General features: G+C 45.9%; 1 protein-coding gene across 1 annotated transcript in view; it reads right to left on the reverse strand.

Annotated features, from left to right (window-relative positions):
* Positions 1 to 15,411: 15,411 nt before the first annotated feature.
* LOC149459567 (uncharacterized) overlaps positions 15,412 to 21,744 on the reverse strand; it is a 172,752-nt gene continuing 166,419 nt past the window's right edge. The window contains exons 13-14 of the mRNA XM_089680930.1: positions 18,494 to 18,773; positions 15,412 to 16,745 (exon numbers count right to left, since the gene is read on the reverse strand). Of these exons, the coding sequence (XP_089537056.1) occupies positions 16,600 to 16,745; positions 18,494 to 18,773 (426 nt within the window). The 3' untranslated portion in view covers positions 15,412 to 16,599. The remainder of the gene's footprint in view (positions 16,746 to 18,493; positions 18,774 to 21,744) is intronic.

The raw sequence follows: 21,744 nt of genomic DNA on the forward strand, positions 1-21,744 counted from the left end.
AAAAATACGGTACTTCAGCATAGAAAACTGCTTTTTTTTTTTGCTAGGAAAAACCATAAACAGAACTAATCATATTTTAATATTATTATTATTATCATCTTTAAATTGTATCTCAACAAACCCTACCCCCACCTAAACACACCCTCAGGCTAAGAAACCATTAAACATTGATCCCATGCATACAGCCTTTTTTTAAAAATCTGATGTTACAAAAATCTAGGGGACACGAAAGGACAGAAAGAAAAGTCACGCACACAGAGACTGATAGACAGCAGCTACAGGGACCTGACATTCCTCCACACCTTTGTCCAGGTTCCCAGCTGCCACCTGTCCTTCTCAAGACCCCGAATCTTCCCAACCTCACCCAGAATGTTGTGCACCACCACCTCGACAGGAAGGATTTTTTTGCGAATGGAAACCTCAAACCGTTGATTTCACATGTAGTAATGTACTACTAAGCTAACTAGAAAGGCTCCATAAGACCATTCTGAATAACTCAATTTGGAATGGAAAAGGATCCCCAGAGTCCCACCCACCCACTTGTAGACTTCTATATTGAAGGGGCACTGAAGCAAGAAATGGTCCATCGTCTCCTCCACCCCACCGCACTCCACTCTTGGACAACTACGGTTCTCCGCAGTGCGATGCTTCAGGTTACCCTTCACATAAAGTCTGCCATGGAACGCGAGCCAGGCCAAATCCCGAAACTTTAAAGGGATTCTCTCCAGATTCATCAAACACAGACCCTCCCTCATAACAGGGTCTAGCCAATTCCTCAAGGCCAGTGACTCTCTAATGGCAGATTCAACAACCCTTCTCTCCAGGGCCTTCCTAGGAAGAGACTTAATTTCCTCCACTGTCACTATCCACTGCTGAAGCATTTTCAGACCTGGGGCAACATAAGTCGAAACCTCAGGATTTTCACTGGCCCACCATTCTCCCAGCTTCACAGAAAAGGCCTAAACCAGGACTGAAATATACCCACCCACTCAGGTGGTTCCTCTGCCAGCATGCTACCAAAATTATGTTTCAAAAACATCAGAGAAAAGAAAACCACTGGGTTGACCATACTTAGGCCACCCATCCACCTGGGAAGGTAGATTACAGATCTCTTAATGAAGTTCAGTCTGTTCCCCCATAACAGCTGGAAGAAACAACTGTAGATCTTCACATAGAGAGACACTGGCAAAACACAGACAAAGCTGACATACAGAAATACCGGGATCAGGTAAGTTTTAATCAGGTCTAAACCCCCCCTTCCCAATGCACACCTGAGCCAAACCCAAAGAGCCATCCAATCCAACCATTCACAAGCATGAAGCCTTTTGATAAAGTCTCCTTGAATAAAGTCTTCAGCCAATCGTTAAAGCTTCCCTCCACGCCATACCTGCGAAGAAGCAGCCATAGGTTCTCATGATTGACCGGATCAGAGGTTTTGGTCTGATTCAATGCCAGCAGGAATTTTCTCCAGCCTGCAGCCCTGCACTGTTCCAGGGCCTCCCGGACAGCTAACACTGCTGAAAAAGTGCTTCTACTCTGAACCGAACAGTGCTGATGGTGAGAAAGTAAATTGCCCACAACAGATGATAAACGCCAGAAAATTATCTTTGCCAGTATCTTCCTATCAACATTGAGAAGGCTACATGGCCACCTATTCTCAATTCTCGAAGAGTCTTTACCCTTTGACAGAAGAATCAAAGCAGATTGTCACATGGAGGGAGAGAGCGAACCCTCTCTCAGACAGCCATTAAAACCTCCACCAAATATGGGGCCAGAGTAACCTTAAAGTGCTTAAAACTCGGCTGTCAATCCGTCTGGCCCAGGCGACCTCTTGATATCAAGCTTATCAATAGCTTTAACCACCTCATCTGCCGTGATGTCCTCTGTCAAACTCACAAGAGAACTGCCATTTTCCAGTCCTGGAGTAGAGTCCAGAAAACGTGACATGCTCGCCCGATCAAGGTCCCTCCTACCCAGGAGATCAGCATAATATGACCTGGCAGTTTCCAGGATCCCTGACTTGGACTTTGTCAGGGAACCCGTAATGTCAATCAGGCCTACAACTGACTTAACTGCTTTACCTTGTATACAGTTATGGTAAGGGTCGGGTGAGTGATATTTCCCATAATCCATTTCCAGAACCAAAGAGGCATGCCTGTCATATTGACACTGCCTGAGCAAGAGTTTAACCCCAGAAATCATCCCTAGATCTCCATTATTCAAGACAAGCCTATCAAGCTTCCTCCGCAGATGCTGGTAGGTGACATACTTATCAAGCTGTTTATTTCTTTTCTATGGCCTTGAAAAACCCAACGATCCTTCATTTTGTAAGCTCCCACCACTCGATACCTGAGCCTGAAAAAAATCCTCAAAGGATTGACTCACCTTGTCATCATTCAGGAGTACCAAATTCAGCTTCCAGATACCCCTCTTCCTAGGTGGTGTATCAGGGTTACTCAGTCAGACAGAATACAGAGATCAGAAAACACAGTCTGACACACTAGTGCTGAGAAGGCGGAGTTCCCCTTTTAAAAGAAAAACAATCTATTCTGCTCTGACTAGCATCTCGCTGAAAAGTGAATCCCGTGTTGTCTGGGCAGCAATGAATGTGCACATCAACCAGACCTGCATCTCTAGCTATCTTGTTTTTAAAAAAATCTGTCACAGTCCAGCCTGACTCCGGTACCTTTCCTGTCATTAGTCCTAGTGACAGTGTTAAAATCACCACCCAAGACAACTTGCTGGGCTGTAAAAAGAAAAGGTTTGATCTTCACGAAGAAGCATTTCCTGTCCCACTTTGTCTGGGGCCCATAGATGTTAATCAGGCGTAGGTCCTACCCCACCATAGAGATGTCTAAGACCATACATCTTCCCATTTCTACCTCAATAATCCGCCAACAGGTTGCCATGCCGGAAAAAGACTAGAAGGAGGGGCTGCGCCTCCACTCCTTCGCCAGATGAATATCGACCAAACTAGACGACCTGGTCTCTTGCAAAAAGAAAATATCAGCATCAAACCTGCTGAGCAAAAATAAGGCCATGAACACGGACTGATTTTATGCTGGTGACATTAATGGTTGCCACCTTCAAAGGAGTGGGAACCGCTATCAGGATGATTGAGGTACTCGCTTCTTAGCCTGCTTACCCCCCTCCCTACTCGAAGACCCTGCACATGTCAGTGTCCTTTGTGATTTCTCCTCCATGTGAATCATTGACTCATCACCTGAAGGACCCTCACCTTCCACCTCAGATAATAAATCAAATGTGTTAGACACCTCCACCCTCCTAAGTTCAGGTACAGGCACATCCTTTTTCCTCTACTTCTTCCCAGGCTTTTTTTTTGCCTCCAACCACTCCATATCATTATGTGACAACCCCGAATGCAAAGTCCCCTACCCCCCACCATCACCCACAACGTCATCCACCCCACTCTCTCCACTCACCACAGAGGTCCCCCCAACTTTCAACCCAGCACCACCACCATCATTCACTTCATGCCCTCTGATCCTCAGACCCCAGGAAGCAGGGTTCAGTGCAACCTCAAACACTGGTCCAGCTCTCTCCACAGCTCCCACTACCTCTAGGGAGGCTGACACTGACTCAGGGGACAGTACACAAGGCGATGACACAGCATTAGATGGACCATCAGACACTGATTCCACTGAGACAACAGGGTCAGAGACATTGGGGACCCCTGGCAGAGCCCCCTTCTTCTCTGCTGCCTCCATATCCAGATGAAAAAACTCTTCCACCAAAGCTGACTGGTTATGCATGGCCTCGGGGCACTGGCTGTACATGTGCCCAACCTTATCACAAAGATTGCATCTGATGATATTGCATTTAACCAGATGCCCCAGGTCCTGACACAGAGATAACTTCAGCTCTGGACATGAGGAGGTGAAATGACCCCTAGAACCGCACTTATTAACGGGCTAGGGCTGACTAGGGTAGAACACAACAATCCTATCCTTCCCAATGAAGGCTGAGGAAAGCAGATGCTGGACCACATTCCCACACACATACAGCCTCATCTACACTGGCCACCCACCAGTTCATATCCCCCTCTCATACACAATCTTCTTCAGAGGGGTCAGTAGCTCCCCAAATCTTCTCAGCCAAGTCAGCAGACAGAATCAATTCATTCCTTACTAGGATGGTGACATTCTTAACAAGAGGTTGGCGTGAGACAAGCCTTGAGACAAGTCCCTCCCACTCCGGCAGACCCCTATACACATGTTCATACTTCTCCCAGAAAATATCGAGAGACTCAGACGAACAAAGGACATATATTCTTAATAGCCCACCTATCACATACCTGGTGATGGAGGTGGCCAGTGGAGAGAGGGCTTCCCTTGTGGCTAAGTTCCAGACTCCCCTGAGAGTGGGACAGCAGGAGTCAGGCCAAAAGTGGCACAAGTCACCTGTAGGAGTGCTTGTTGGTGGTCCACCCAGGAGCAAAGCTGATGCACAGAGATGAGGTCTGCAGACAGGTGGTGCCTGTGTGAGATATGCAAGCCCTTCCGGGAATAGAGGATTACTGAATAGCTGGTTCGAACCAATTTCAGGTACCGGGTGGGAATCAGAGCAGACATAGTCAGATGGGATAGCCGAGGTCATACACAGAGGAGCGAGAGAGAGAGAATATCCGTTAGCCAAGCCGAGGTCAGATCAGGGGTTAAGCAGAGTAGACAGGTCCAAGAGCGAGCCAAGTCGGTATCAGGAAATCACAGGTCAGAATAACACAGGAAACAGGAAGGTATGGGGAGCTAGAGATCATCCAGCAACTTGAGGAAGTGATGAGCCTCCTTATAAAGGTCGTCTGGCACCAAACTGAGGCTGATGCATGCTTCTGCGGCCATGCAGGCTACTGGCAGAAATGCCAGATCTTCCAGAACTTCTGCCGTGGACAGGACCCTGACACCACCGGATAAAAAGCAAAGATGTCATCAGCCTTAACATCCATCGTGAAAATCTTGTCCACAATCAACCTCCTGATTGGGGGAGTATCCCCACCCTCCCACCTGAGCTGCACCACAGCAGACCTCCCCCCTGAGCTTTCAGCCTGATGTGACCCCTCCGCCCAGCCAGAACCCCAAACATTCTTTGGATTTAGTTCTGGACCATTCCAACACATGAATATGCTTTGATCTACAGTATATCATTCAATTGTAGCTCTGGCTGGATGTTTTGGGTTGTTGTCCTGCTGGAAGGGGAACCTCCGCCCTGGTCTCAAGTCTTTGTCTCCACCCTGGTCTCAAGAAAAGCATCCCCACAACATGATGCTGCCACCCCCATGTTTCACGGTGGGGATGGTGTGTTCAGGATGATGTGCAGCGTTCGTTTTCCGCAACACATAGCATTTTGCTTTTAGGTTAAAAAATCTATTGTGGTCTCATGTGATCAGAGCCCCTTCTTCCACATATTTGCTGTGTGCAAACTGCAAATGGGACTTCTTATGGCTTTCTTTTAACAATGGCTTTCTTCTTGCCACTCTTCCATAAAGGCCAGATTTGTGGAATGCGCGACTAATAGTTGTCCTGTGGACAGATTCTTCTCCCACCTGAGCTGTGGATCGCTGCCATTCATCCAGAGTTACCATGAGCCTCTTGGCTTCTTCTTTGATGAATGATCACTTTGTTTAGGTGGATGGCCATATCTTGGTAGGTTTGCAGTTGTGCCGTACTCTTTCCATTTTCGGATAATGGATTGAACAGTGCTTCCTGAGATGTTCAAAGCTTGGGGTATTTTTTTTTTATAACCTAACTATGCTTTAAACATCTCCGCAACTTTATCCCTGACCTGCCTGGTGTGTTCCTTGGCCTTCATGATGCTGTTTGTTCACTAATGTTCTCCGAGGGCTTCACAGAACAGTTGTGTTTATACTGAGATTAAATTACACACAGGGGGACTCTGTTTACTAATTAGGTGACTTCTGAAGGATATATATCTGAAAATCAATCAATCCTGATGTATTGACGGACAATCTAATTTCATGACGTTCAAAAAAATGCCATGACAGTACAAACATCCCCCCAAAACTTTCCTTTTTGGAAAGTAGACGGTCCAAGGTGTTTAGTAAGTGCCATGACGAGTTTTTTGAAGCTGTAAATGTTTGTCACTTTTCTTTTGGAAAATAAAGACATTCAATACATTTTTTTCCATTTGTACTGCAACCAGTGCAGTACAGTGTCATCCTAAGACGGCTGATCAGGGGCACTGACTGGTAAGAGTATGTAAAAAATTAAAGAAATCATTTTTTTATTCAATTTTAAAATTTGTTTTTCTTTTTTTTTAAACATTTTAAGGTTTTTACAAATCCACACATATGGATTATTCATAAATGTGATATTTATTTCTCACAGAATAGTAATAAACACCGTCAACGCGTTTTGTGGCACCGCACATTGACAGTGTTTTATACAGGAATATTGTGTGAGCAATAATCACTCCAGGTTGTCGGATCCCCCATTAGGGAGCTGAGCAACCCCACCGCTGTCACAGATGTCAGAGGGTCACCACTGCATGTTACCTTCTTCTCCTATATGTTATCCAGTTACCTGTTGAACCCCTACACCAGAAGGAACTCTCCCACGGCTGTCTCTTTTTTCATTTTTTCCTCCTTATTTGTGGAGGCACCCAAGTTTTTAATTCATTCAAACGTGGGAACGCACCTAAATGTACCTAGCGTTATGTGTGTTTGTGTGCATTCCATGTTTTTTCTGCCCAAAAGCTCCTCACCTGAATGTTTCTCGTTCTCTGCCTGTAAACATTCCTCTTCCTCTTCTAAAATGCCTCTATGTATGCAAAGACACATATGGTGCTGTGAAAAAGTATTTGCCCCCTTCCTGATTGTGTTTTTTTTTTTTTTTTGCATATTTGTCACACTTAAATGATTCAGATCATCAAACACATTTTTAATATGACACAAATGACCCAAGTAAATACAAAATGCACATTTTTAAATTATGATTTAATTGATTAAGGGAAAAAAAAGCTGTCCAAACCTGCCTGTCCCTATATGAAAAATTACCCCCCCCCCCTTTGCTAAATCACTAATTAACTGTGATTAATCACATAATTTGGAAAGCTGAGTTAAATTTCACTTGCCACAATGAGGCCTGATTACTGCCAGACCTATTGAATCAAGAAATCACTTATATAGAAGCAGTCCAAGGCCAAAGCCTCCACTGACCAAAAGCACAAAGGCTCGTCTCACATTTGCCAAAAATCATTTTGATTATCCCCAAAACGTTAGTGCAAATATTCAGTGGAATGATAAGACAAAAGTTGGACTATTTGACTTTTTGGAAGGTGTGTGTCCCGTTACATCTGGTGTAAACCTAACACAACATTTCATAAAAGAACATCATCCCAACAGTCAGACATGGTGGTGATAGTGTGAAGGTTGTGGTGCTGCTTTGCAGCTTCAGGACCTGGAGGACTTGCCACTTGGGTTATGCAGCAGGAGGTTTAGGGAGTAATTACTTTTTCACTTTTTTTTTCAGTGCCCGATTTCTTTTTGTTACTGACACTACCGTATGTGCAATTTTACATTGATTACCATTTTTATCATCATTGCTAATAACAGTACGTGTACACCGTTATACACATATATATCCTTCATAATTTTCTGTTTTATGATTCAGTGCTCTCTTTATAATATCATCTTTTATATATTTTTTATAGCTTTGTGCTTTGAGATCATGTTCCACATTTATATGAGTTTTTTCCATGTTACTGTGTCTTTAAGCCTCCGCTGAGCATCGTTGTTCCACACCTGGCAGTGTCCTCTATTTAAGCTGCTACTTCCCCAAGGTCCACCAGGCCAATAGAAGGAGCTAGAGGCTCCGAGCATGTAGCCTGAGTTGCCCACGTCTGTGCTCTTCTTTCCCACTGACCCTCTGCCTCTTCCTGTGATGTCACATCCTGCGGGTGTGTACCAGGCTAGTTACTAGGTTCCTTCCTGCACAAACGTCGCTGGATCGGCTCTACAACACCACCATTCTGTAGGATTGACCATTACAGTGTCTCCCACCATCTCCATCAGCCAGCTGCTATTGCACCAACCACCGGGGGCGCCTGCAGGACATTTTTGAGGAATGGCCATCTCCCATATACACAGATGAGCTTGTTTTATTACTTCCTTTGTGAGTGTTTTTAATCCTTTGCTATTAAATACAGAATTATTACTACACTCAGATGGCGCCTCCTGTCTCTTTTCTTCAATCTAAATGTACTCCCCTGTCATCTACTGTACCGAGGAGCTGCTCTGACAGGAGAGGGGAGAGCACAGCACAGCCCGCACCCCCTCTGGGCTCTGTAGTGATTATCTTCAAGCTGTAACTTGGAGGGGTGACTTACAGGTGGGAGAACAGTAGTGGGAACACAATGCTGGGGGAGGTAATAATTTTGTGCTTGGGCTGAGAGCTTTGTAGAGATGGGGAGATGAGAGGCTATTTTTGCTGGGAAGGTTAATGAAAGGAAGATGATAAATCGTAGGAGGAGGAATGGGGGATGGGCATTTGCTAGGAGGGGTGATTTGGGGAGATATGTACTAGGATGGGGGGATTGAGGGGGATATGTACTAGGATGGGGGATTGGGGGGATATTTGCTAGGAGGAAATATGGGGTGATATGTACTGGGTGGGGAATATGTACTAGGAAGAGAAAAGAGGGGCGATTGGGGGATATGTACTAGGATGGGAGATTAGGAGGATATGTGCTAGGAGGATGAATGGGGGTTATTAAAAGGGGGGATTTGGGGGGATATGTACTAGTAGGGGAAAACTGGGGGGTATGCTAGGAGGGGGGATTTTGGGTGATATTTGAGGGCATTTGGGTGAGGAAGGAGGATATGTGCTGAGAAGTGTAATTTTAAGGGGGTTATGCTAGGAGGGGGGACTTGTACTAGGAGGAGGGATTTGTGCTAGGATGGAGGAACTTCTGCTAGGAGGGGGGATTTGTGCTAGGAGGGGTTATTCTAGAAGCTGAATTTTAGGGATAGGATTTGTGCTAGGAGGGGAGATTAGGTGGGGAGTATTTGTGCTAGGATGGGAATTTTTAGGGGAAAGAGGATGTGTGCTGGGAGGGGTGATTATTTTTGGGTGGGGAAGAATTGTGCTAGGAGGGGGGGAATGAGGGGATTTCATCTGGGAGGTGGAATTGAGGGGTAACGATTTGTACTTAGAGAGGAGATTTGGACTGGAAGGAGGGGGGATTTCTACATTGTTCTGGGAGAATTGTGGCTTACAGAAGGAATTTATATTTAGGGGTGAGCATGCTGATCAATGCCAAGTTATTTTTTTTTAAGAGGGAGGGATTTATGCTGAGACATGACACACACATTAGGGGGGGGCAGTTTGCATCCTCTCCCTAAGCGCTAGATGATCTTGACCTGGCACTGTCCACACTGCACACAGGGCACTCAGAGCAACAGATCTCCTCCTCCCGCACAGCACACAGGGCACTCAGAGCAACAGATCTCCTCCTCCCGCACAGCACACAGGGCACTCAGAGCAACAGATCTCCTCCTCCCCGCACCGCACACAAGGCACTCAGAGCAACAGATCTCCTCCTCCCGCACAGCACACAGGGCACTCAGAGCAACAGATCTCCTCTTCCCCGCACAGCACACAGGGCACTCAGAGCAACAGATCTCCTCCTCCCCGCACCGCACACAGGGCACTCAGAGCAACAGATCTCCTCCTCCCCGCACAGCACACAGGGCACTCAGAGCAACAGATCTCCTCCTCCCGCACAGCACACAGGGCACTCGGAGCAACAGATCTCCTCCTCCACGCACTGCACACATGGCACTCGGAGCAACAGATCTCCTCTTCCCTGCACAGCACACAGGGCACTCAGAGCAACAGATCTCCCCACACAGCACTGCACACAGGGCACTCAGAACAACAGATCTCCTCCTCCACGCACTGCACACACGGCACTCGGAGCAACAGATCTCCTCCTCCCTGCACTGCACACAGAGCACTCAGAGCAACAGATCTCCTCCTCCCCGCACCGCACACAGGACACTCGGAGCAACAGATCTCCTCCTCCACGCACTGCACACAGGGCACTCGGAGCAACAGATCTCCTCCTCCCCGCACCGCACACAGGACACTCGGAGCAACAGATCTCCTCCTTCCCGCACAGCACACAGGACACTCTGAGCAACAGATCTCCTCCTCCACGCACTGCACACATGGCACTCGGAGCAACAGATCTCCTCCTCCCCGCACAGCACACAGGGCACTCAGGACAACAGATCTCCTCCTCCCCGCACTGCACACAGAGCACTCGGAGCAACAGATTTCCTCCTCCCCGCACCGCACACAGGACACTCGGAGCAACAGATCTCCTCCTCCCCGCACCGCACACAGGACACTCGGAGCAACAGATCTCCTCCTTCCCGCACAGCACACAGGACACTCGGAGCAACAGATCTCCTCCTTCCCGCACAGCACACAGGACACTCGGAGCAACAGATCTCCTCCTTCACGCACAGCACACAGGACACTCGGAGCAACAGATCTCCTCCTCCCCGCACAGCACACAGGACACTCGGAGCAACAGATCTCCTCCTTCCCGCACAGCACACAGGACACTCGGTGCAACAGATCTCCTCCTCCCCGCACAGCACACAGGACACTCGGAGCAACAGATCTCCTCCTCCCCGCACAGTACACAGGACACTCGGAGCAACAGATCTCCTCCTCCCCGCACAGTACACAGGACACTCGGAGCAACAGATCTCCTCCTCCCCGCACAGTACACAGGGCACTCGGAGCAACAGATCTCCTCCTCCCCGCACCACACACAGGGCACTCGGAACAAGAGATCTCCTCCTCCCCACACAACACACATTGCACTCGGAGCAACAGATCTCCTCCTTCCCGCACAGCACACAGGACACTCTGAGCAACAGATCTCCTCCTCCACGCACTGCACACATGGCACTCGGAGCAACAGATCTCCTCCTCCCCGCACAGCACACAGGGCACTCGGAGCAACAGATCTCTTCCTCCCCGCACCGCACACAGGACACTCGGAGCAACAGATCTCCTCCTCCCCGCACAGCACACAGGACACTCGGAGCAACAGATCTCCTCCTTCCCGCACAGCACACAGGACACTCGGTGCAACAGATCTCCTCCTCCCCGCACAGCACACAGGACACTCGGAGCAACAGATCTCCTCCTCCCCGCACAGTACACAGGACACTCGGAGCAACAGATCTCCTCCTTCCCGCACAGCACACAGGACACTTGGAGCAACAGATCTCCTCCTCCCCGCACAGCACACAGGACACTCGGAGCAACAGATCTCCTCCTTCCCGTACAGCACACAGGACACTCTAAGCAACAGATCTCCTCCTCCCCGCACAGTACACAGGGCACTCGGAGCAACAGATCTCCTCCTCCCCGCACCACACACAGGGCACTCGGAACAAGAGATCTCCTCCTCCCCACACAACACACATTGCACTCGGAGCAACAGATCTCCTCCTCCCCGCACAGCACACAGGGCACTCGGAGCAACAGATCTCTTCCTCCCCGCACCGCACACAGGGCACTCAGAGCAACAGGTCTCCTCCTCCCCACACTGCACATCGCTCAGATTTCCTTACAAACACAGCCTGAATCTGCCCAGTGTGCCACCGGCTACGATGTTGCGGTGATGACTTGTGAAATTCCCCGATCAGAATGGCGGCTGCAGTAGCCAGCTACAAGCTGCATCTGTAAGGGAATCCAATCTCAGCTCTGTGCTGGGTGGGAAGGAGGACATCTGAGTGCCTAGGCTGTGTGAGGTGCGGAGATGATGGGGGAGCTCTACTGCGTGCTCTGTCCTCTTCTCTGCTGACCACTGTCTTCTGCCCTGCTGACCTCCTTGCACTGCGATACTGACCCCTGTCCTCTGCACTACTGACCTGATGATCCCTGTTCTCCACCCTGCTGACCCCTGTAAGCTGCCATACTGACTCTTGTACACTCTCTGCTGACCCCCTGCACACTGTTCTGCTGCTCCATCTTCTGCCCACTGTACACTGTCCTACACACTAATGGTCTCTGTACACTATCCTACAAACTGCTGACCCTACTCTCTGCCTTACTGAACCCCTCTACACTGCCCTACTGAACTCACATCCTCTGCCCCCTGACATTTTTTACTGCACCCCCACATCAGACAAGCAAGTTCAGGCCCTGATGTTGAGTCCATGGAAGATTTTATTTTTTGCTAAAAATCTGGGGAAAATGACAAAACATTTTGTTTTTTTATAAACAAAGTTGTCATTTACTATAAATGATATATTGCTCACGTATGCCATGGCTATATGTGCGATAACACCCCAAAACACATTCTGCTAATTTTCCTGAGTATGGAGACACCACATAAGAGAGACTTTTTGGCAATCTAGCCACACAGGCCCCCCAAAACACAATGACTGCCATCAGGCCTTCAGGGGGTGTATTTTTTCATATCACATCCTCACTACCTATCACAGTTTCGGGGGCCCTAAAATGCAAGAATAGTACAAACACCCCGCCCCCCAAATTACCCCTTTTTGGAAAGTAGACACCCCAAGGAATTTGATAAGAGGCATGGTGAGTATTTTTTAGATCTAATTTTTTTGTCACAGGTTTTTTTTTTAAAGAAAAGAAAAGAATACTTTTTTTCCAAAAACTTGTGGCAACAAATGAGATCTGCAAAATACTCACCATGCCCCTTAGCAAATACCTTGGAGTGTAAAGGGATAATTTGGGGGGTTCTTCTACTATCCTGGCATTTCAGGGCTAACATGAGAAGCTTATGCCACACATCACCCACTCTGCTAACCACTTGAAGACCACTGACACTTTTTTCTTTACATGAAAAAAAAACAACTTTTTTTGCTAGAAAATTACTTTGAACCCCCAAATATTATATATTTTTTTTTAAATCAGAGGCCTTGCCTTAGAGGACAAAACGGTGGGTGTTTCAATCTTTTATGGCACACAGTATTTGCACAGCGATTTTTCAAACGCAATTAAAAAAAACAAATTTTTATGCACAAAATACACAATGTATTTTCCAATTGTTTGATAAAATATAAAAGAGGATGTTATGCCGAGTAAATAGATACTAAACATGACATGTTGTAAATGTGCACACACACTACGTAAATCTTTAATATCCATGGGTGATGCTTTAAAAGCCTTTATAGGTTATCATATTAGATTTAAACAGGATGTCTAGTGCTAGAATTACTGCCCTCCATCTGACGTTCGCGATGATATCTCACATATATGGTGCAATCTCTGTTTACATACCGACACTGGGCCAACGCTTCCGTTCATCTTTACGCACAAAAGGGATGAAATTTGAATCAAATTCAACTCAAATTTGAATAGAAAAATAATGGAATAGAAAATTAAGCACTAGAATAAAATAGAATAGAAAATAAAATAGAATAGAAAAAATAGATAAGAAAAACAATTGAATAGAGTATACCTGTTTCAAAAATTTTAATTATGAATAGAATACCTTCCAATTTCAATAGATTAGAATATAGAGAAATAGAATAGAAAAGAATGCAACAGAAAAAACTAGTAGAGTAGAATAGAAAGAATATAACTGTTTTCTGAAATTCTAATTTTGAATTTCAATACATTTAAATTAGAAAAGAATAGAAGAGGAAAAACAATAGAATAGAATTCAATAGAATAGAGTGAAATAGAATATAACCATCTTCTGAAATTCCAATTTCAAATAGAATAAATTCAAACTAGAATAGATTATAACAGAATAGAAAAGAATAGAAAATACAATAGTATAAAATAGAATTAAATAGAAAAAATATATTTGTTTTCCGAAATTTGAATTGAATAAATCTGAATTAGAATAAAATTGATTAGAATAGAAGAAACAATAGAATAGTATTCAATAGAATACAACTATGTTATGAAATTCAAATTTCAAATAGAATAAATTCAGATTTGAAAAGATAAGAATAGAAAATAAGAGAATAAAAAAGAATGGAATAGAAAAAAAAAACAATAGAATAGACTAGCATAGAGAAAAATATAACTGTCTTCTAAAATCTGAATTGAATAAATCTGAATTAGAATAAAATATATTAGAATAGAATAGAAGAAACAACAGAATCAATAGAATAGAAGAAAATTAAATAGAATATAACCATCTTCTGAAATTTGAATTTCAAATACAACAAATTCAGATTTGAATAGATTAGAATGGAAAAGAAAAGAATAGAAGATAAAAGAATAGAATAGAAAAAAACAAACTTGAATAGAATAGAATAGACTATAACTGTCTTCTAAAATTCGAATTTCAAAAAGAATAAATTCAAATTTGAATGCCGATTTGAATTTTCTGAATTCAGTCAAATTGAATTTGAATGAAATTTGAAAAGGAAATGAATTCTGAAAATGAATTAAACAAATTTAACAAAACAAAATGATTTGAATAACGAATTGAAAGGAAACCAAACCCGATTGTTCTGCACACGTCTGGTAGGTATTTGGACCCCTGGCAGACCTGACTCCTCTCTGGAGGTTTATAATGTGACATGTTCATGTACTGTCCGCAGTGAAAGCTGAATTTCAGGATCAGTAAATCTCCATCCATTCCTCGTGTCTTCTTCCTGAATCTCGGGGATCTTTGTGTACTTCCTCCAGATCTGTGCCGTCATCCAGGGGGAGACTTCCTGGAATAAAGACCACTCACTGCTGCTCTCTCAATTTGTGCAGGGGGACTGGTCTTGTCTCCGCCCCCTCCTGTACTTCTCTTCAGGCAGCCTGCTTGGCCCCTCCCACAACTCTGCTTGCTGCACAAGGTATATACAGCGCAGTGATGATGTCACTGCTACGTTTACAAGATAATATCCGGGTTTGTAAAGGCATTTGGTGCACAAAGTAGATATATCAAGATATATTTTTGTTGCTACTGAGGAATATATATAAATTGGAACGTGTTGTCCCTGGAGCTCAGCTGGAAGACATTAGTATAGGGATGGGCTACATATGTGAGTCGAACATGAACAAGAACATGAGCTGTTCAGCGGGATGTTCGCCCGCCACGCCCCACATTGCACTGCACCCTGACTCTGCATGGTGATTGGTCAAAGCAATGCACCTGCCCAGTGGTGTCCCTAGGCAGGGGCGGGGGGTGCGGTCTGCACCGGGTGACACCGGTAGCACAGGGTGACACCGGACCCGCTCCACAAAAAGGTATGTTGTAAAGCAAGCTGACAATCCCCACAGGATGGATCCGATGCATCCTGCAGGGATTGTCGCCTTTCTTTACAACTCACCTTTTCTTGGAGCGGGTCCGGTGTCACCCCGTATAGGTTGGCGTGCAATCTATACGGGGTGACACCGGACCCGCTCCAAGAAAAGGTAAGTTGTAAAGAAAGGCGACAATCCCTGCAGGATGCATCGGATCTGCGGATTGAACATAATGGATCGGAGTCCGATCCATTATGCTCAATCCGTTGATCCGATCCAATCTGCGGGGATCGTCAGAGGGGGTGTCACCAAATGTTATCGCACCGGGTGACACCAACCCTAGGGACGCCTCTGCGCCCAACCACAGGTCAGGTGCAATGCTTTGGCCAGTCACAGAATAGGGTAATGTCACAAGGGGGTGGGGTGACCCTGCCCCCTTGTGATGTATATCAGAACTGTCATCAGGGGCGCAGCTGTCAGAGGGCCGGGAGCCAGTGTTGCGGGGGGGAGGGGGTTCTTTTTTCAGGTAGTGACAGCGAGTATCATGATTGATGTTGGATCTACTTCAGGGGACATTTTTAATTTTTTATTTTTAATAAAGGACATGTCAGAGATTGTCTCCTGTCATTTTTTGTACCGCATACTCATTCACATGGGGGCTTCCAGATTCTGATAACCCTCCCACCCACAGACCCCCACAACCCTGGCCGAAAGAGGCCCTTGCCCACATCAACATGGGGTTAAGGTGCTTTGGGGGGAGAGCCACCCCGTCCTAAAGCACCCCCCCATGTTGAGGGCATGTAGCCTGGTATGGTCCAGGAGGGGGGGATTACTTGCACCCCCTTTCCTGACCTGCTGGGCTGCATGCTCAGATAAGGGTCTGGTATGGATTTTGGGGGGATCCCCATACCATTTAAAAACATTTTGGCGTGGGGGTTCAAAAACCACAGGCCTGAAGGGCTTGGTATGGATGGGAGGGGGGCCCCATGCTGTTTTTTTTATTGTTGAACAATGCCGACAATTCTTTTTACATTCAGCTGACAGAGGGGAACCCCACCGACAGCTGGAACATGAATGAATGTCTCACTACTAAAATCATAGACTTCATCACAGAACTCATGCCGGATTGTAGGAGCTGAGCGAGATCTCACCACATACTCAGATGCAGGAAGATAACACTCGGGTGTTCGGGTCGTGTTCAAAGTTCGAAGTCAAACATTTTGTAGGTTCGGATGTTCGAACGGAACAGGGGGGTGTTCAGACCATCACTAATTAGTACAGTATTGAGGTAATATTCCATCTTTCCTAATGAATGGACAACAACAGTGTATGTGCGCTGTGTGTTATATCCTCTGTGTTACTTTACAATGGGCTATATTTTGTTTTTTTCAACTTCTTTGAATAGAAAGAGATCCCTGGCCAACATTCCAATACTCTGCTGTGCATCCAGGATCCGGGCCTTCTCCTTATTACTGGCGTCCTCCACATCATCCACAACCACAATCACCTTCTCCTTCCCTGTGTATAAAGATATCACGTTACATCCAATACATACATCCATGGAAGAATATTTACATGGGATGAGTGAGGCAGCAGAGATAGTAGGAGGTGTAGTAGGAATAGTAGTAGTTGGGGTAGTAGGAATAGTAGTAGTTGGGGTAGTAGCAGGTGTAGTAGGAATAGTAGTAGTTGGGGTAGTAGGAGGTGTAGTAGGAATAGTAGTAGTTGGGGTAGTAGGAGGTGTAGTGGAAATAGTAGTAGTTGGGGTAGTAGAAGGTGTAGTAGGAGATGTAGTAGTTGGAGTAGTAGGAGGTATAGTAGGAACAGTAGTAGACGGGGTAGTATGAGGTGTAGTAGGAATAGTAGTAGTTGGGGAAGTAGGAATAGTAGTAGTTGGGGAAGTAGGAGGTGTAGTAGAAATAGTAGTAGTTGGGGTAGTAGGAGGTGTATTTGGAATAGTAGTAGTTGGGGTAGTAGGAGGAATAGTAGTAGTTGGGGTGGTAGGAGGTGTAGTAGGAATAGTAATAGTTGGGGTAGTAGGAGGTGTAGTAGGAATAGTAGTAGTTGGGGTAGTAGGAGGTGTAGTAGGAATAGTAGTAGGAGGTGTAGCAGGAATAGTAGTAGGAATAGTAGTAGAAGGTGTAGTAGGAATAGTAGTAGTTGGGGTAGTATAAGGTGTAGTAGGAATAGTAGTAGCTGGGGTAGTAGGAGGTGTAGTAGGAATAGTAGTAGGAATAGTAGTAGGAATAGTAGTAGTTGGGGTAGTATAAGGTGTAGTAGGAATAGTAGTATTTGGGGTAGTAGGAATAGTAGTAGTTGGGGTAGTAGGAGGTATAGTAGGAATAGTAGTAGTTGGGGTGGTAGGAGGTGTAGTAGGAATAGTAATAGTTGGGGTAGTAGGAGGTGTAGTAGGAATAGTAGTAGTTGGGGTAGTAGGAGGTGTAGTAGGAATAGTAGTAGTTGGGGTGGTAGGAGGTGTAGTAGGAATAGTAATAGTTGGGGTAGTAGGAGGTGTAGTAGGAATAGTAGTAGTTGGGGTAGTAGGAGGTGTAGTAGGAATAGTAGTAGTTGGGGTGGTAGGAGGTGTAGTAGGAATAGTAATAGTTGGGGTAGTAGGAGGTGTAGTAGGAATAGTAGTAGGAGGTGTAGTAGGAATAGTAGTAGTTGGGGTAGTAGGAATAGTAGTAGTTGGGGTAGTAGGAGGTTTAGTAGGAATAGTAGTAGTTGGGGTAGTAGGAGGTGTAGTAGTTGGAGTAGTAGGAGGTGTAGCAGGAATAGTAGTAGTTGGGGTAGTAGGAATAGTAATAGTTGGAGTAGTAGGAGGTGTGAACAGTAGTAGTTGGGGTAGAAGAGGTGTAGTAGTTGGGGTAGTAGGTGTAGTAGTTGGGGCAGTAGGAGGTGTAGTAGTTGGGGTAGTAGGAGGTGTAGTAGTTGGGGTAGTAGTTGGGGTAGTAGGATGTTTGGGGTCCATTTTTGTAGCTCTGCATGGAAGGTGTCAGATTTGGCTTGTTGTTTCTCCACTTTTTGGTGTCATACAATACAAAACACAAGAAATGACACCAGAATGCCGGAACATTTGTCATTGCAGCAATTTTCTGGGTGAAGTGGGGCGTTATCTGACAAATGCCGGGGGGACACAATGTTTGGCCATGATTGTGCGGGGGATGGGCAGTGATGAACCCTACTACCCGAATCATACATGATGGAACATCAGCCCATGTAGCCGTCTGTGTTATGAATCAGCCACATATATGATGACCTCTTACCTAGGCGTGCAGACAGATATCTCAGCTCCTCATCATATAAAGAGTCGGTGACGTCCACAATGTTGATTCGTCCTCTTTTCTTGGTGTGATACAAAATACCGAACGTGCACCCAGAGACGGCCTCCCTGAACTGCTGCCCGCCATTGTTGGAGATGTAGTGAGGAAGGACGGTTATTTTGTTATAGAAGTAGTTTGATTTTAGTCGGTTGATAAGCCATTCATAGTCACTCTCTGATGACCTTGAAAAGATCCCAACTGTGTGATATCCTGGAAGATACCCCTATATAATGAAAGATACAAAACAATAATCATTAGATAACAGCAACAAGAGAAAGGATTGTACATTACACTAAATCCATAACCAGCCCGTGCCCCCTTCCCCGACCTCTCCATCAAGATCAATAACACAACCATCAGTCCCTCCCCTCATGCCAGGGTAGTAGGTGTAATCCTAGACTCCCATCTGTCCTTTCAGCCCCAAATCCAATCACTGTCCAAATCATGTAGACGTCACCTCCGAAACATCTCCAATATACGGCCGTTCTTAACCCCGGAAACCACTAAGCAACTTATTCACTCCCTGGTTATCTCTCACCTTGACTATTGTAACTCTCTCCTCATTCGCAGGCTATCCCTTTTTCAGTCTATCATGAATGCTGCTTCCAGACTCATCCACCTTACTAACCGTTCCATGTCTGTCATCCCCCTATGCCAATCCCTCCACTGGCCTCCACCCCACTCTGCCAATCCCTCCACAGGCCTCCACCCCTCTCTGCCAATCCCTCCACAGGCCTCCACTTAGTGTCCTCCACCCCTCTCTGCCAATCCCTCCACTGGCCTCCACCCCTCTCTGCCAATCCCTCCACTGGCCTCCACCCCTCTCTGCCAATTCCTCCACTGGCCTCCATCCCTCTCTGCCAATCCCTCCACTGGCTTCCCATTGCCCAGCAAATAAAATTTTAAACATTAACCCCTTCAGGCAGGCGCCTCCCGGCCCTTTAAGCATTTCAGAAGCCGGGAGGTGGAATGGGGAGGGCGAGGTTTAGGGATCATGTGACCGCCGTGACGAGTCCAGAGTCCTGGCTGGGAAGGACATTGGGGACAGCAGTATCGAGTGTCATGGCGAATGTAGTTACTGAAACATACACAACAGTTTTGGGGGGGCTTCGGCCTGTTTGGGTAAGAGGGGGGATATCGGGGAAATGCCTCTCATGGAGTCTATGAATCAGAGCAAATTTGTTCATGGTCATGGCCAGGTGGATAGAGAAGATCTGTAACAATATCCTCTTGATACTTCAGGTAGGTTAGGGATCTTTGTGTGCACTTACAAAAGATGACATAAGAATTGTACGGGGCTAACTGAAACAAGTAGATGGCAACCTTTTTATACCAATAGATTGATTTCCGGGTGGCTAAGTATGGCTGAAGTTCCACCAAGGTGTCATCGTGAATTGCGAAAAGGATATAGACATCTCTTATCTTTCCACTTTAGGGCTAGGATCACTTAATTCTGCAAACTGGCCATTTCCCCATTTTAATTTTGTAGTGACCAGTCGTTGTGGGAAGCCCTTGTGGTTGGCCCATGCTGTCCCACAGGCCACAATTTTCTTCAAATAGAGATAGTGGAATAATGGGAGACTTGTGTAGAAATTATCTACATACAAATGGTAACCCTTCTCGAACAGCGGTTCTATAAGCTGCCAAACAATTTTACCACTTGTCCCCATATAGGTAGGGCATCCAGGGGGGGTCTAGCTGGCTGTCCTTTCCCTCATAAATCTTGAAGTTGTAGGTATATTCCGTGGCCCTGTCACATGCCTTGTAGAATTTTACTCCATATTTGGCCCATTTACTGGAGATGTACGGTTTGATGCCAAGCCTTCCAGTAAAGTGGACTAGGGATTCATCCACACAAATACTTTTGTCGGGGGTAAACATTTCCTTGAAGGTACAGCAAAAAAAATTGATTAGTGGCCGAATCTTGAATAGCTTATCGTAATCTGGATGATTTGGAGGAGGGCAAAAACCTCATTATCATCTCATAGCGTGTTCTGGGCATACAAGATGAATAGACTGGAATATGATGTATAGGTTGGGTAGACCAGTAGGCAAGGACTTCATTTTTTTTGTCAGTCCCATGTTCAGAGTAAGCCCAAGAAAAATGTTAAATTTCTCCACGATGAGGGGTTTCCACACAAATGGGCGGGCATATGATGAATTGGGATTTGTGGCTATATATTGGCTGGCATACAGGTGACACTGCTCCACAATGTAATTTAGCAAATCATTAGTACAAAATAAATGAAAAAAACAAACTGTGGTATCATTTTCTGTGCTGTAAAAGGGGTAATTGTAGGTTCTGCTGAATTAGCAGGCAGCCACATGGAATATAAAAGTACATCCGGGAGGCTAGTATAAGCCGTACCTCGTTGTGGATGGGAAACGCTGCTACTAGTGCCTGGCCTATCATCGGGAATGTGGCCCTGCTTGTACTTACCATGGCACCAGGATTTGTAGTGCTACTGGTGGATGCCTACTTCTTTTCTGTGCTGCTTGTACTTGCCACTGTGCTACTGATAGATGCCCGCTCCTCCTCAGATCTCTGGAACCTCTTTGTGTGGACTCTCTTCTTCAGATCTCCGGAACCTCTTTGTTTGGACTCTCTCCTCCTCAGAATCTGTTCCTGACCCACTGTTTTCAACTGGCTCATACTCAGAATCTGAGTCTCACAGACAGAGTTCCCCGCTACTCTTGTCCGTCATACTCAGTATCTGGAAAGCCTCCTCGCTGGTGTATCATTTTTTAGACATTTTGATGTTCACTGGTACAGATGTGGATTTGACACTGGTAGGTAGTTGCTCACTGGTACAGAAGTGGATGACCACTGGTACACTGTGACAGACGTGGAATTTTACACCGTGACAGATGTGGATCACTGGTACTGTGACAGATGTGGATCACTGGTACTGTGACAGATGTGGATCAATGGTGCTGTGTGACAGGTGTGGATCACTGGTACTGTGTGACAGATGTGGATCACTGGTACTGTGACAGATGTGGATCACTGGTGCTGTGTGACAGGTGTGGATCACTGGTACTGTGTGACAGGTGCGAATCACTGGTGCTGTGTGACAGATGTGGATCACTGGTACTGTGTGACAGATGTGGATCACTGGTGCTGTGTGACAGATGTGGATCACTGGTACTGTGACAGATGTGGATCACTGGTGCTGTGTGACAGATGTGGATCA

This window comes from Staurois parvus, unplaced genomic scaffold (genome assembly GCF_062004578.1).
Source record: "Staurois parvus isolate SC_StPar_1 unplaced genomic scaffold, SC_StPar_1.0 ptg000254l, whole genome shotgun sequence".
NCBI classification, from domain to species: Eukaryota; Metazoa; Chordata; class Amphibia; order Anura; family Ranidae; genus Staurois; species Staurois parvus.